Source organism: Ornithodoros turicata, chromosome 2 (assembly GCF_037126465.1).
Source record: "Ornithodoros turicata isolate Travis chromosome 2, ASM3712646v1, whole genome shotgun sequence".
In the NCBI taxonomy this organism is placed as follows: domain Eukaryota; kingdom Metazoa; phylum Arthropoda; class Arachnida; order Ixodida; family Argasidae; genus Ornithodoros; species Ornithodoros turicata.
The window spans coordinates 148,179,743-148,192,043 of NC_088202.1; the positions used below are offsets into that span (position 1 = coordinate 148,179,743).

Here is a 12,301-nt window from a genome sequence, read left to right on the forward strand (position 1 = left end):
TTTGTCCATATACCGCGGGATCCGGATAAATGAAGTCCGGATAAACGGGGGTCGACTGTATATATTCGAGTCCTACCACGAACTGTGTGCTCTCAGCTTTTCCATGAATTTTCCGACAACCTTTCTAGACGGTAATTTACCTCATGATGTCGTCGAAAGATGATGTGTTGTCCACGTCACTACACCGCTTACAGTTACAGTTGATTCGTGGGGCTAGCACCGAATAGAAAGTAAACGCGTTTTCCTCTATCGAATGTCAACTCCGAGACAATACTATTACAAATTTACTTTGACACCTCTACGAGTGCCTTCACGGTGTCTAGGAGTGCGTTGACTTGGTCCAACGGTCGCACCCCGCAATCATATTATTTCCAGGGTGTAAAACGACATTGTTGGTTGGTTGGAGAGTGTTATCATTACATTATTACAGTCAAACTCCTTTACAACGAAACTCAGGGGACAGCAAAAAAAAAAACCGCAGTAAAGGTATTTTCGTTAAAAAGGATGTCCATTATTGGACCTATAGGGCTCCAGCGGGACCGCAAAAGAATTTGCTGTAGTGGTATTTTCGTTAAAAAGGAGTTTGACTGTATTTACCAATCATCTTCGTGGTTCGATAAGCCGCAATGACAAATCGTGATGAACACCAGTCCTACATAGTGACGACTTACTTTCTCTGCGCTGATTTCTTCTTGGAATATTTACTACTTTACAATTTGCGCGTCACGTTCAATTGCAGCTCCTGTGGCGCCCACAAAAGAAGACCTCTTTCGTGTACTCAACAGCACCCACATCCAAGTCGCTACGTGGTCCTGGCGTTCCGGAGGCTGTCCAATCACGCGCATCAGCGTCGAGTACCGTCTTCATTCGCAACCGGATTGGACATCTTTCTGGAACCAAACGGGAGGACCCGGGGACCTTGACGCCTCTCCTTCTGGAGAAGCCAACAGCGTCATCCTCGGAGGGCTGGAGCCGGAAACCTGGTACGTGGTCCGTGTGACGGCCTTCAATGCTGCCGGAGTGACCAGAGTGAAGAGCGACCTTGTCACCACTAGTGGAGGTGGGTATGGTTCCCCTTTTATCTTAACATGCCGATGCCGGAATCGTAGTTCATGACCGGTGGTGAAAAATGCAAAGAAAGGCTTATCACTACAATGTCGTAAAACGGACGTTTAACAATAGCGCGTACACCTTTTATATTGTGAAGGCAGCTCTTCAAAAATGAACGAAGACAAATTCTCCGTAAGAGCTTTTCGTGGATATTACTTGGAGAAACACACAGTTGTTCCTTCACGTGTTTACTTGCTTCTGGAGTTTATGTCTGTGTAAAGGGGTCAATGTTGATGAGGAGTTGTCGTTCTTGATGACAAAACACAAACATTCTCGTTTTTCTACGGTTATCAAGACATTATATTTGACGGAGATTTTAACGTTATGGTAGGCCGGGAGGCAGCACGAAAGACGGGCGAATATAGTGATGGAGCTCCTGGTAAAGTTAATTTGATTCATCTATGTATACTTGGTCGCATGTACGCGGCAACACGTATGACTGATACGGTAACACGTACTCACTGGAAGCAATTGTGATTATTGAATGTCCCTCATACACCAGATGTTGATGTATCATCTTCCAGTGTTGCATAACCTTTGTCCCTCGTCGGAACTAGCGTAGGAAACCGTCCTTTCGAAGAGTATAAAAAATTCCTTGGCGTCCACAAATCAACGCCCACTGTCCCTGTCACGGCAGAAACCATGGACCCGTGTCGTTAGCCATCATGCGGACGGCACAATCTTTTGGGCACTACATGAGGCCACTGGGCATTACCGCCACACATTAGTGCGCGACATTCTTCGGCGACCAGCATCCAGCTACTGCCAAGCTGTTTTAGCTCACCGCAGCCTTATTCCCATGCATAAAAAATTGACTCTACCCGCAGTCCCACCAGGGACCCTTTAGGCACCTCCTGTGCACGTCAATGTCCCTGGCTTGGCTTCGACAAAATCAGAGCTCTACAACAATTGTTCTTCGGCAACTAAGTCTGGCCAGGTTCCATAGCCGCTCAAAGGAGAATTAAAATCTTTTCCGACGGTTCGTCGACTCAGACCAGCTCTGCCTGTGCATAATGTAATTCCTGCTGTGTCGATTGAAAGAAGTGCAAGGCTGTCGTACCCCACGTCGGCGGCTGCGGCAGAGCTATATTCCATTCTTACGGCGCTTTCCTTCATCGTGTCCCGTCAGCCCCCGATACACAGGGTCATCTACAGTGACTCTAAAGCCGCCCTGCAAGCTCCGTACTGTATCATGGGATCGAGCTCTGTCGCTCCACTGGTGTGTGACGTGTCACACAGTGTCATAACATCAACTTGCAGTGGATCACAGATCACTGTGACGTCCCTGGGAACGAAGCTGCCGACGTAGTTGCGAGATGGGCTCGTGGGGCACGTGGTGTAGCGAAGCGCACTACGTATCTTACCCAAGTGGACGCGAAGACAGCAATCTGCACACTTACGAGACGTCTGTGCAGTGAACACTGGTGAAGAAGTGTCCCTGCTACGTCATTCCAGCGCGAGGTGGAGCCAGATCTCCGTTTTGATATACCGTCAGCGCTTTCTCGAGCCCTTACATCGCTCGTGTAGAGGCTACGGCTCAATGTGCCATACAGCGCCCCACTATCTATTTAAGCTTGGCAAGGTTTCTTCCCCGTCACAACTGCGTTCTGTGTGGTGTAGTTGAAGACGTGGATCAAATACTCCAAGACTGCAGAGGTACAGTGTGCACCGTCGTACCCTTGTGTCATCACTGGCCCACCTGGCCTGGAAATCAGTTCATACCCTCCATTCGCGCCCTAGTGCAATTCCTCGTCTCGGTGGGCCTCTTTGACACTCTGTGACGCTCTTTGCTTGTTTGTTTTTCGTGCATTGAGTTTCTTACACTTGCACTCTCCTACACTATTGCCTTTGGCGCCATGTGCTAGTGTACTTTCCTTTTCGGCTTCCATTTGGGCTTCCATTTCGTGCCTAAGTTTGTGGCGATGCTCATCTACTCCATTTTTGTGCTCGCTCCCGGGCATGTGTGCCTCACAAAATGTATAGCTCTGTATAGTTTTCCCGTTCCTCACTCTCCTTTCCCTTCATTTGTTTCACATATAATGAGCCCTAGATAACGCGTCCTGGGTTAGCCAATCCCGAGTGGTTTGGGACTAACATCTCCATATTTTGAAGGCCATAGCGTCTATGAGCGAACCCTTCGAGCTTTCTTGAGGCTGAGTATGTCACAAAGTAGGCCTGCAGGCGTTGGCCGCTGCTTGGAGATCACGTGTTCAAGCGCAGCTACAAAAATGTCACGTCGAGACTGGGAGGTATCCGGGTTCGAATCCCAGTGCCGGCTGTGCTGTCTGGGGTTTTTCCTGGGTTTTCCCTCAGACGGCTGTCAGACATATGTCGGCACGGGACGCACATTCCCCCGGGGCGTTAGCCGCGACTTTGCCCGCCTCGGTGAGGCCGACAATGGCGAGCTCCTCCAGCAGTACCACAAGCACGACCTACTAGATTATAACGACCATGTCGCAATCAGAAAACCCTATGAGGAGCCTGTCCGCACGACCCGCCAGGGGCGCTACTAATCGGCACAACACGATTGGACGATGGAAATTTGAATTCTGAACGCGCAGAAGCGTGTGTACGACCACCGTAGCAGAATGCAGCGACAGCCCCTATGAAAACGCGTAGAATGATAATGATAATCAACCTCAGAATGAAACATCTGTGGAACGTCCACCGATTGTACAGAAATACTAAGGTAAGCTGAAGTACAAAGTATTTTAGAAAAGTTGAGGAAGCAATAACTGGGACGATTAGAAGCGCCACCGCTACCTTCCAAAAATGCGGCGCATAGAAGGGGTGCGCCTGACATGGTCGTTATAATCTAGTAGGTCGTGACCACAAGTACCACCAGTCGTGAAACACTAGCTCCCGTGGCTTAGTGGTTACGACGATGGCATTCGTCGCCGAGACTGAGAGGCGACCCGAGTTCAGTGGACTTTTTTCACAATGGCCTATGCGCATGCGTATGACCTTGAGGCGCCGGAGAGGGTTATCTCCGTCTTCACTAGATGGCGCACTTTGGGAACGACAGAAGTGTGAGACCAATGGGGAGACCGCACGAATGGCGCGACCTTTTTGTCGGCCCCACTCGGGACCGGCTTTGGTTCTTTGTGCTATCCACGTGGATTTGTTTTGACGCGCGCACCGAGCATGGTTCGTTGGACAGCCGCAAGGACACGACGCGTATATGAAGAAGGTCCATCCCGGTAGCCCGCTGAGCTCTCTGGGTGTTTTCCCTGTGTTTTCCTCGGACGTGGGCTTTAAGATAAATGTCGGCATAGTTGCCTGATAAGTCGTGATCCCCCCCACTGCGATAGTCGTGATGCAGCCCGCCTGAGCGTAGACGACTATGGCAAGCAGTTCCATCGCAACTAGCACCACCGCCGTGAGAGGGGGCGACATCTTCAGATGTCACACCGTGGAAGCAACGGCGCCACGTTGGCGAAGGCAGTTATCGATGGGGGGGGGATATATTTATTAGACGAAAAGGAAAAAAAAACTGGGGAGAGGTCAGCCAAACGGGACGTCGGCTTGCTATTCCAGAAATAAATAAATGAATAAATAAAATTAAGAAATAAGAAATAAATAAAAGAAAAGAATGAAAGAAAGAAAGAAAGAAATAAGAAGGAATAAGAAAAGGAATTAGGAAATAAAGGATAAACGAACAAAGGATGAAAGAAGGATGAGGTAGATTAAAGACAAAGATGACAAAAAAAAAGATGACTAATAAACGGTGAAACAATGATGAGATGGATCGCAGAAGATGACTTTAAAAGGAAAGCATGAGGTTGATGCGTTGAGAGCGAGAGAGTGGGGCACAGAAGAATTGAGATTGCACGACTCAGTTCACAGGAGGTGGAGGAACTTCTCCAGTTCAAGTGTAAGCGTGTCGAGGCATACCGATAACTGCGTGCGAGGGAGACTCAGAGCAATGTGAGCGCGACAAGCTAAGCGGGCGAGAATGTCTCGCGAGAACGACGAAGAACTCCAACCCCTTCTACAACGCAGGTGGGACGCGCACTAGACAACCAAGAAGCTACTATACTTCTCTCGGGATATTCGAAAATATGGCACAGCGGGCCAGGGAGAACGATAACATGGCCATAGAGTTCCTCAACGTGCGCAGCTTCAATGAACATGTTACCGGCCTAGCGACAGACCCGGTACTGGCCAAGTGCAACGTCCAAGCCCTCTCGGAGACCTGGACCAACATACTGCGAATATGGAAAGCTTGTGATGCGTTTCTCATGCCAAGAGAGAAAACCCAAGTGTCGCCATCTACTCTGGAAATGACGAAACTATAAAAAAAGAAAAAAGAAAAAACGATCAAGATAGTCACTCTCAAAGTAGACAAAGTAATACACGCTCTAGCAGCTGCAGACGAGGAATGGTTGCTGACGTATGCGTAGGGAGCGACTTTTTCGACTTAAACCCGATTCCGCCCCGTTATTCCCCCCCGCCCCCCGAACTGACCTCCGATCAATTCCGGTTAAACCCGATTTCTCCCGAATTCCAGTCACTATGCAATCCTCAAGTGACGTTTTCACTGAAGACGAACAAAGGTCGCCACGTGTGAACACATGTAAGAATGGGTCACTTACGTTCCCGCAGCAATACACCCGTGTGTGTCAACACTGTCTATATGCCTTCGGGGATTACCGCTGGAAGGCCACGATCCCACAAAAAAAAAAAAAAGAGAGAGAGATTAGGAAAGGACTTAATAGACAAGAGGAGAAACAAAAACACCCGATGACACCCGAAGGCACAATTACCGCCCGATTTCTCCCCGATTTACAGATTTAAAAATAGCGCCCGATTTTTACCCCCTCCCCCCCGAATCTGAGAAAGGCATTTTACCCGAAAAAGTCACTGCCTACGTATGCGTTGTAGACAGGGAGAGGGGAAAGGTGATGGTTTTACAGGAGGGGGAGCGGTCCTACTCTGGGAATCGGGTAGTCGCAGGAGAACCACCCACTACGGAAAACTATCAATCAATCAATCAATCAATCTTTATCTACATTTACAACACGCGAGCATCCCTCAGCCTTCATTCCGTACCACGGTAACCGCCAGGATGATTAGCGAAGTTACCCCACCTAAGCGTCGTAGAAGTGGACCACAAGGATACCCCTCGTCGTGCTGGTATACATTGAAGCGGGATCCTCTAAAGGCAAGGTCAAGCCGTTCCTTCTAGTCAAACGCTTCAATTACTCTGCCAGCAACACCTTGGTAGAAAATTTGAAGGTACACAACGTGCCCATGACCATCATGGGAGACTTCAATATTCCCACAGGGGCGTAGAAAAGTTAGTGGCTGCCATGTACGCCAGCTACTTGAGTGTCCACGGGCCTCTGCTGTCCGTCATCGAAGAATGCCAGCGATGAGCTCATAAATGCTATCGCATTTCAATGACAATCTGCACAGCGATTTCTGTCGTAATTTTTCTTTTACCTATCAATCAATCAGAGCTAGATTAAGTAAGTTGTAAGTTTGCTCTTCGTGTTTCCGATTGTGGAATCATGGTCTCTTCTGGACAGTGAAGGAAGCACAGGGATAAACAAGCGGAGTTCATTACTATTGTCCTTCTCAAAGGTTTTACCCTGAAAACACCCCCGTCACAAACATTTCCTTGTAAAGGCTAGAGCGTTTTTGAGCTTATTGCGAAATTTAAATAAGGGGTAATTAAATGAAGTCGTGCACGATAAAGATAAATTCTTTTAATTATCATCGATGTGTAGCTGCGTTCCAAGTTTTCCAGCAAAGGGATAATAGGCGTGTAGGGAAACTCATCCATATAATTTGTAAGTTTATAACTCCTAACGAAACTTTTTAAGCGCGTTCACGTCATACTACAACCGTAGTATTTTTTCTTGGGGATCTTCATATATATATTCTCTCCACTCAAGCCCCTTAGCAACAGTGCGCGCAGATCTTAAAACGAAATGTGGTGTGTATTGGAAGGACGTGTTTTAGCCCGGAAGACAACGGAGTCTCGGCACGCGTCCCGCGGTGAGGTTGCATCACGGGGCTTGGTCAAGTAGACCAATGTTTCACTTGTAATATGAAAGGCTCTGTAAAGCTTTGAAGGAGGTCTCCTTAAAATGCGACCCAACGGCCACTCGAAGCAAGTAGACCTCCTCTTCTCAAGTAGCTCTTATCACGCTTGCCTAGTAGCCTTTGCTTAGCGATAAGCGCAGGTTCCCACTGGGATTCTCACAAGGTTTCTCGCCACCATGGACAGGGTCTCCTACTACGGTCGCTCCTCCTCTGACTCTAAGAAAGTTTTCTGGTGCCTCCTACGATGTACGTGGCTTCTTTACGTAACTTGATGCCGACGATGGACGCGGCCTTTGCAAAACGTTATGCGTAATATTACGAGTAAGTTGCTGCTTGAACCTCCAGGGGGCTTCGATGTGTTCCGGGGAGGTTCCATCCGGGCATTCTTCGAAGACACGACGACGCTGGTGTCGATGGCCTCTTCCGGTGTAGTACTGCTAGCGGGAGTCGTCGCGGTCATCTGTCTGGTCCTCTACAAGAGACGTCGGAATGGAAGGGCGGCAGCTGGAGGCGGGTCAGGAGCTTCCAGGACGAACGCGGCGTCCAAGCAGAAAGCTAGGCCTCCTGGCAGGTCCAGGAGTTCTTCATCGCAACCAAAGTGTGAGTGCTACTTGTGTCAAGTAGCACGGGAGAAAAAGGGAAGGGGTTTGCATGTCTTTCCGGTGTGATCGGAATTGATGTTACGGAGACGGTGCTAAAGTTAGAGGAAGGAAATCAGTTTCCCAAGTAATTGGTTCTGTAAGAGTGACGATTGGCTGATTTGCTTATCACTGTGGGGAAATTCTATAAATAACTGTTCAAAGAGAGGGAGACTCAAACGTTACGAAACTTCGAAACAGCTGTGAGAAAAAGAAACTGACAATATACTTATTGATAGCGTATTGGAAATTACAGCCAATTATGCTTTGCTGGAAGCTCCACACGTATAGGTATATTTCGGTTGTTCGTCAGACGCTTTCATTAAGGCTTTATCGGCAACACCGTGCCACTAAAATAATAACTGTTCGTGTGTGTGTGTGTGTGTGTGTCTGTGTGTGAGTGTGAGTGAGTGTGTGTGTCTGTGTGTGTGTGTGTCTGTGTGTGTGTGAGTGAGTGAGTGAGTGTTTGTGTCTGTGTGTCTGCTTGTGTGTTTGAGTGAGTGTCTGAGTGTGAGTGTGTGTGTGTGTGTGTGTGTGTGTGTGTGTGAGTGAGTGAGTGAGTGTGTGTGTGTGTGTCTGTGTGTGTGTGTGTCTGTGTGTCTGCTTGTGTGTTTGAGTGAGTGTGTGTGTGTGTGTGTGTGTGTGTGTGAGTGTGGGCGTGTGTGCGTGAGTGAGTGAGTATTACGATGGGAATATCTCACCCTCGCAGCCTTGTAGCACCTGTCGCATGATCTTTCACTCCCTGGCAGCAACATGAAGGGCACATGGTGATTCGTGACCTGGCTCTCTCTCAAACAGCAGCAGAATCCCGCAGCAGCGACTTGGCGACGGCTACCACAACCACCACCATCTCGTCCGGCGTCACGGCAACCAATGAGAGAAACGAACGCACTTCAGGACGCGACCCTTCACGTCCACCGACGCTTCCCGAGAAGAAGAACCGCGACGCTGCTCGACGGAACCGAGAGCTGGCTGGGAGACCTGACTCCCGGGAGTCTCCGGTTCGGAAGGCGCCCCCTAAGACGCCATCGAACAAGACCACGAACAAGATGCTGAGCGAGATGCAGCAGCATCAGCAAAGGAAGATCCGCCTGCCATCGCCAAAGAAACAATGTGCGTGCTTTCGCCCATTTGGCATGGCCTCAGCAGGTGAACGCCATCTGGCGATCAAGCCCAATCCGCGTTCTAAAGCTTAGACCCCTCCCTCGATTTCGCTTTTTACGATGTGATTCAATGAATCTGCAGTACGCTTATAACGCGGCCTGGGTAACTGTAAGCTGCATCTGGGAAAGGGTCGTTGAACGGGCGACATATAGTTGTTCGAGAGTTCCATCTGTCGCGCAAAGGTAAGAATGTATTGCCGCCTGTAAGGTCGCACCCTATCCTACACTGTTAAAACGGAAACACGCTGAAGGAAGGCCAGTCATTGTACACAATGATGCCTTTATGACTCTTGATTTGCAAAAAGGCCTTTTTTTTGTGACAATTAACATAATTGCGTAAGTGTCAGAAGAAGCTCAGTTTTAAACAAATCAGGGGAGATGTCATTCGGGATGATGGTTGGCTAGGAGTCTACGTGCTATGCGTTGAAGTTGTGTTTTAAGAGTGGGCTTTAGAATTTTACGTCATTATATGTGACGTTACCGGGCGGTCAAGGACAACTCGTTGCGATTCGCTAGGCACTTCCGCTTCAAGGTGGCTAACATAATAACCACACGTTGTTGCGGATGGCATTTCTTCGGCGCATCTGGTCTGGTACCTGACGGGGAGATGACGTTGCAGTGGATCACCAGCAGACAGTCGTAAACACTATACCCCGCCGTTCTTTGTGATTTGCATTTGTGTTCCGTTACTCGTCGTTGTTTTCTAATTGATCGTGAACGCGCGTGGATTCTGTTTCCGTTATTTCCTCCTAGAAAACCCTCTGCATATGGCGCTGTTTAGATTAAGTGACGGTTTATGTTGGAAACCATGAAAAATAATGTCGACAAATGTTGTTTGGTCCCGTCGCCGTTGTTATTGTCGTGTCCGATAATGCACCTTCGTTACCACCACATAATCTCTTTCCTGTTTTGTATTGTCTATTCTGTAAAGCTGTGGAGGATGACCTTAGTATATGTTCCCCCTGGGAATAGGTGTGTTACACTTATGAGACGGCTCCTCCCACATGCGCTATTTTTATAAGGAACTAGCTGAACCGGCGTTAACCGAGTTTGGCTTATAACGGAAATGTTTGAGATGCTGTATCAAAGCTTCACTCATTTACTTGTTGTGTTAGTGTTCGGATTGCTACCGTAAAAACACATTTCCTAAGCCCCAGTACACGGGACATCTAGATGGTTGAAGTGATGTTGGTGGTGGCGTAGCCAGAAAAAAAAAATATTTCGGGAGGGGTTCTACGGGGGAGGAGGATTTCACCCTCATTTCGCTCTTCCAAATGTAATACCAAAGATTTCGGTGGAGGGAGTGAACCCCCTCCCCCCACTTCTGGCTACCGACTACTTACTACTCCCTACTTGCTGACCACTCGCACGTATGTATACACTAAGATGTGAGTCCTGCACTGTGGACTAGTCATTACCCCTTTTTGTGTTCGAGTGTACGTACCATTACATATTCGTACTCGCGGGTATTGTCCGTGATTGTCGGGAAAATCCTGAAAACGGATAAGCCCCCTCGAGCTAATCGTTTGTATTCTTCTTTTGTTCTCAATGCATGTGATAGTAACGTAATAAAGTTGAACTGAGTAAAATAGCTCTTTTTCGAGGGCATACGCGAACGTGAAACAAATCGATCTTTTACGTTTTTGTTTTGTCCGGAGACGAAGGGAAATAAAACGAAAGAAATGCCGACAGGGAATGTCATTTTTCTTTTTTTCTTTTTTTTTTTTTCTTGTATCCTATATGAAAGCGCTTCGCCGGGTTTTCTCCGGTATTTAGCAGTTGTTCCGGCGCGTCAAACGAACGAACGAACAAAATAATAGTAATAAATTATAATGGTGTCACATCCGTCTTTGTTCAGACAAACTTGTGAGCCAGAAACGTTAATGGAAACAGAAATGGTATAATACCGAAATTGAAGCTGGTAACGGCAACGCATGACCATTACCGGTGACAGAAACGGTGATTTCGGGTAATTGCTATTCCTGTTATGTGATGGCCTGAGTGACTTTTTATTTTATTTAAATTTTATGATGACCCGTAAATTCGCTGAATACCACACGAGAAGGCGCTTCATGACAATGACCCTCACGATGTTTCCTCACTGTTCATGCTTGCATGTCCCAGACGGCAAATCTCATGTGAACAGGTGCATGGCAAGCTTACACTCTTAAAAAAAATAGGGTGTACGTTAACTCCTTTCCTTGCCACACATATAACACCCTTTTGGAGAGTACAATTACGCTCAAAAGGGTGTCTCCTCACTCCCTCAAGGGAGTAGCATAACACCTTTTCCCTGCCGGGGAGTAATATATTACTCTCCAGTAGGGAGAAAAGTGTTATGCTACTACCTTCTCCCTGCCGGGGAGTAATATATTACTCTCCAGTAGGGAGAAAAGTGTTATGCTACTCCCTTGAGGGAGTGAGGAGACACCTTTTTGAGCGTAATTGTGCTCTCCAAAAGGGTGTTATATACAGTGAACCCTCGTTATTATGACCATGGTCGTTTCCGAACATTTTTGTCATAATGCGGAATTGTCATATTAACGGGGGAGATTTGCAGAGGTTCCGCAGCATTGTCCCCCCAAGAGTATGGTCATAAAGCGCGTATGTCAGATTATCGGGGGTCATATTAACGAGGGTTCACTGTATGTGGCAAAAAAAAGGAGTTAAAGTACACCCTTTTTTTTTAAGAGTGTACGTTCTTTTGTCTTTCATTTCGCTGTGGCTATAACAGCACTGCAGGAGGTCTGGCTACGCCCATCTAGAGTATTGCAGCGGACTCAGAGTTTCACCATGACAAACTACAGGGTGAAGACACGTTTCTATACAGAATTTTTTAGCTCCGATGGGAGATGGACGGATCTCACCGAAGCGAAATTTCTTATGTGGTCTGCACGCATGACAGGGAAGCAATAACTATGCAAAAGCCGGTGCCTATAGAGAGCTGAAAAGGATGTCCTCTATACCAGCCTCTTCATTACTGGAAACAGTCGGACTTATCTCTAGCTAGTCAGGCGATAAAGGCACTTGCTCAGTTTCTGCGGTCCTGTGGCCTTCTGGGTGAACTGTGACCAGTTTTGTGTTTGTTTTCCTCTTTGTTCTTTTGTTTTTCTTTTTGTTTATTTGTTTTTCCTTTCGTTTATTTGTTTTCCTGTGTTTGTTTGTTTCCCCTTTTTCTTTGTTTTTCTTTTTGTTTGCCTTTATTTTTATTTTTTTCCTTCCTGGGAATAGCAAGCCGCCATAGCGGTGGCTAACCTTTCCCTCTTAATTTTTTTTATATAATAAACATACCCCCCCCCTGGAAACAGTAACGGAAACAAAATTGAAAGCCTGGTGTAA

At 47.4% G+C, this 12,301-nt stretch overlaps 1 protein-coding gene across 1 annotated transcript in view; it reads left to right on the top strand.

The window, feature by feature from the left end:
- LOC135386350 (cell adhesion molecule Dscam1-like) overlaps positions 1 to 12,301 on the top strand; it is a 357,610-nt gene that overhangs the window by 160,484 nt on the left and 184,825 nt on the right. The window contains exons 29-31 of the mRNA XM_064616211.1: positions 740 to 1,060; positions 7,507 to 7,761; positions 8,598 to 8,912. Coding sequence (XP_064472281.1) covers positions 740 to 1,060; positions 7,507 to 7,761; positions 8,598 to 8,912 — 891 coding nt within the window. The remainder of the gene's footprint in view (positions 1 to 739; positions 1,061 to 7,506; positions 7,762 to 8,597; positions 8,913 to 12,301) is intronic.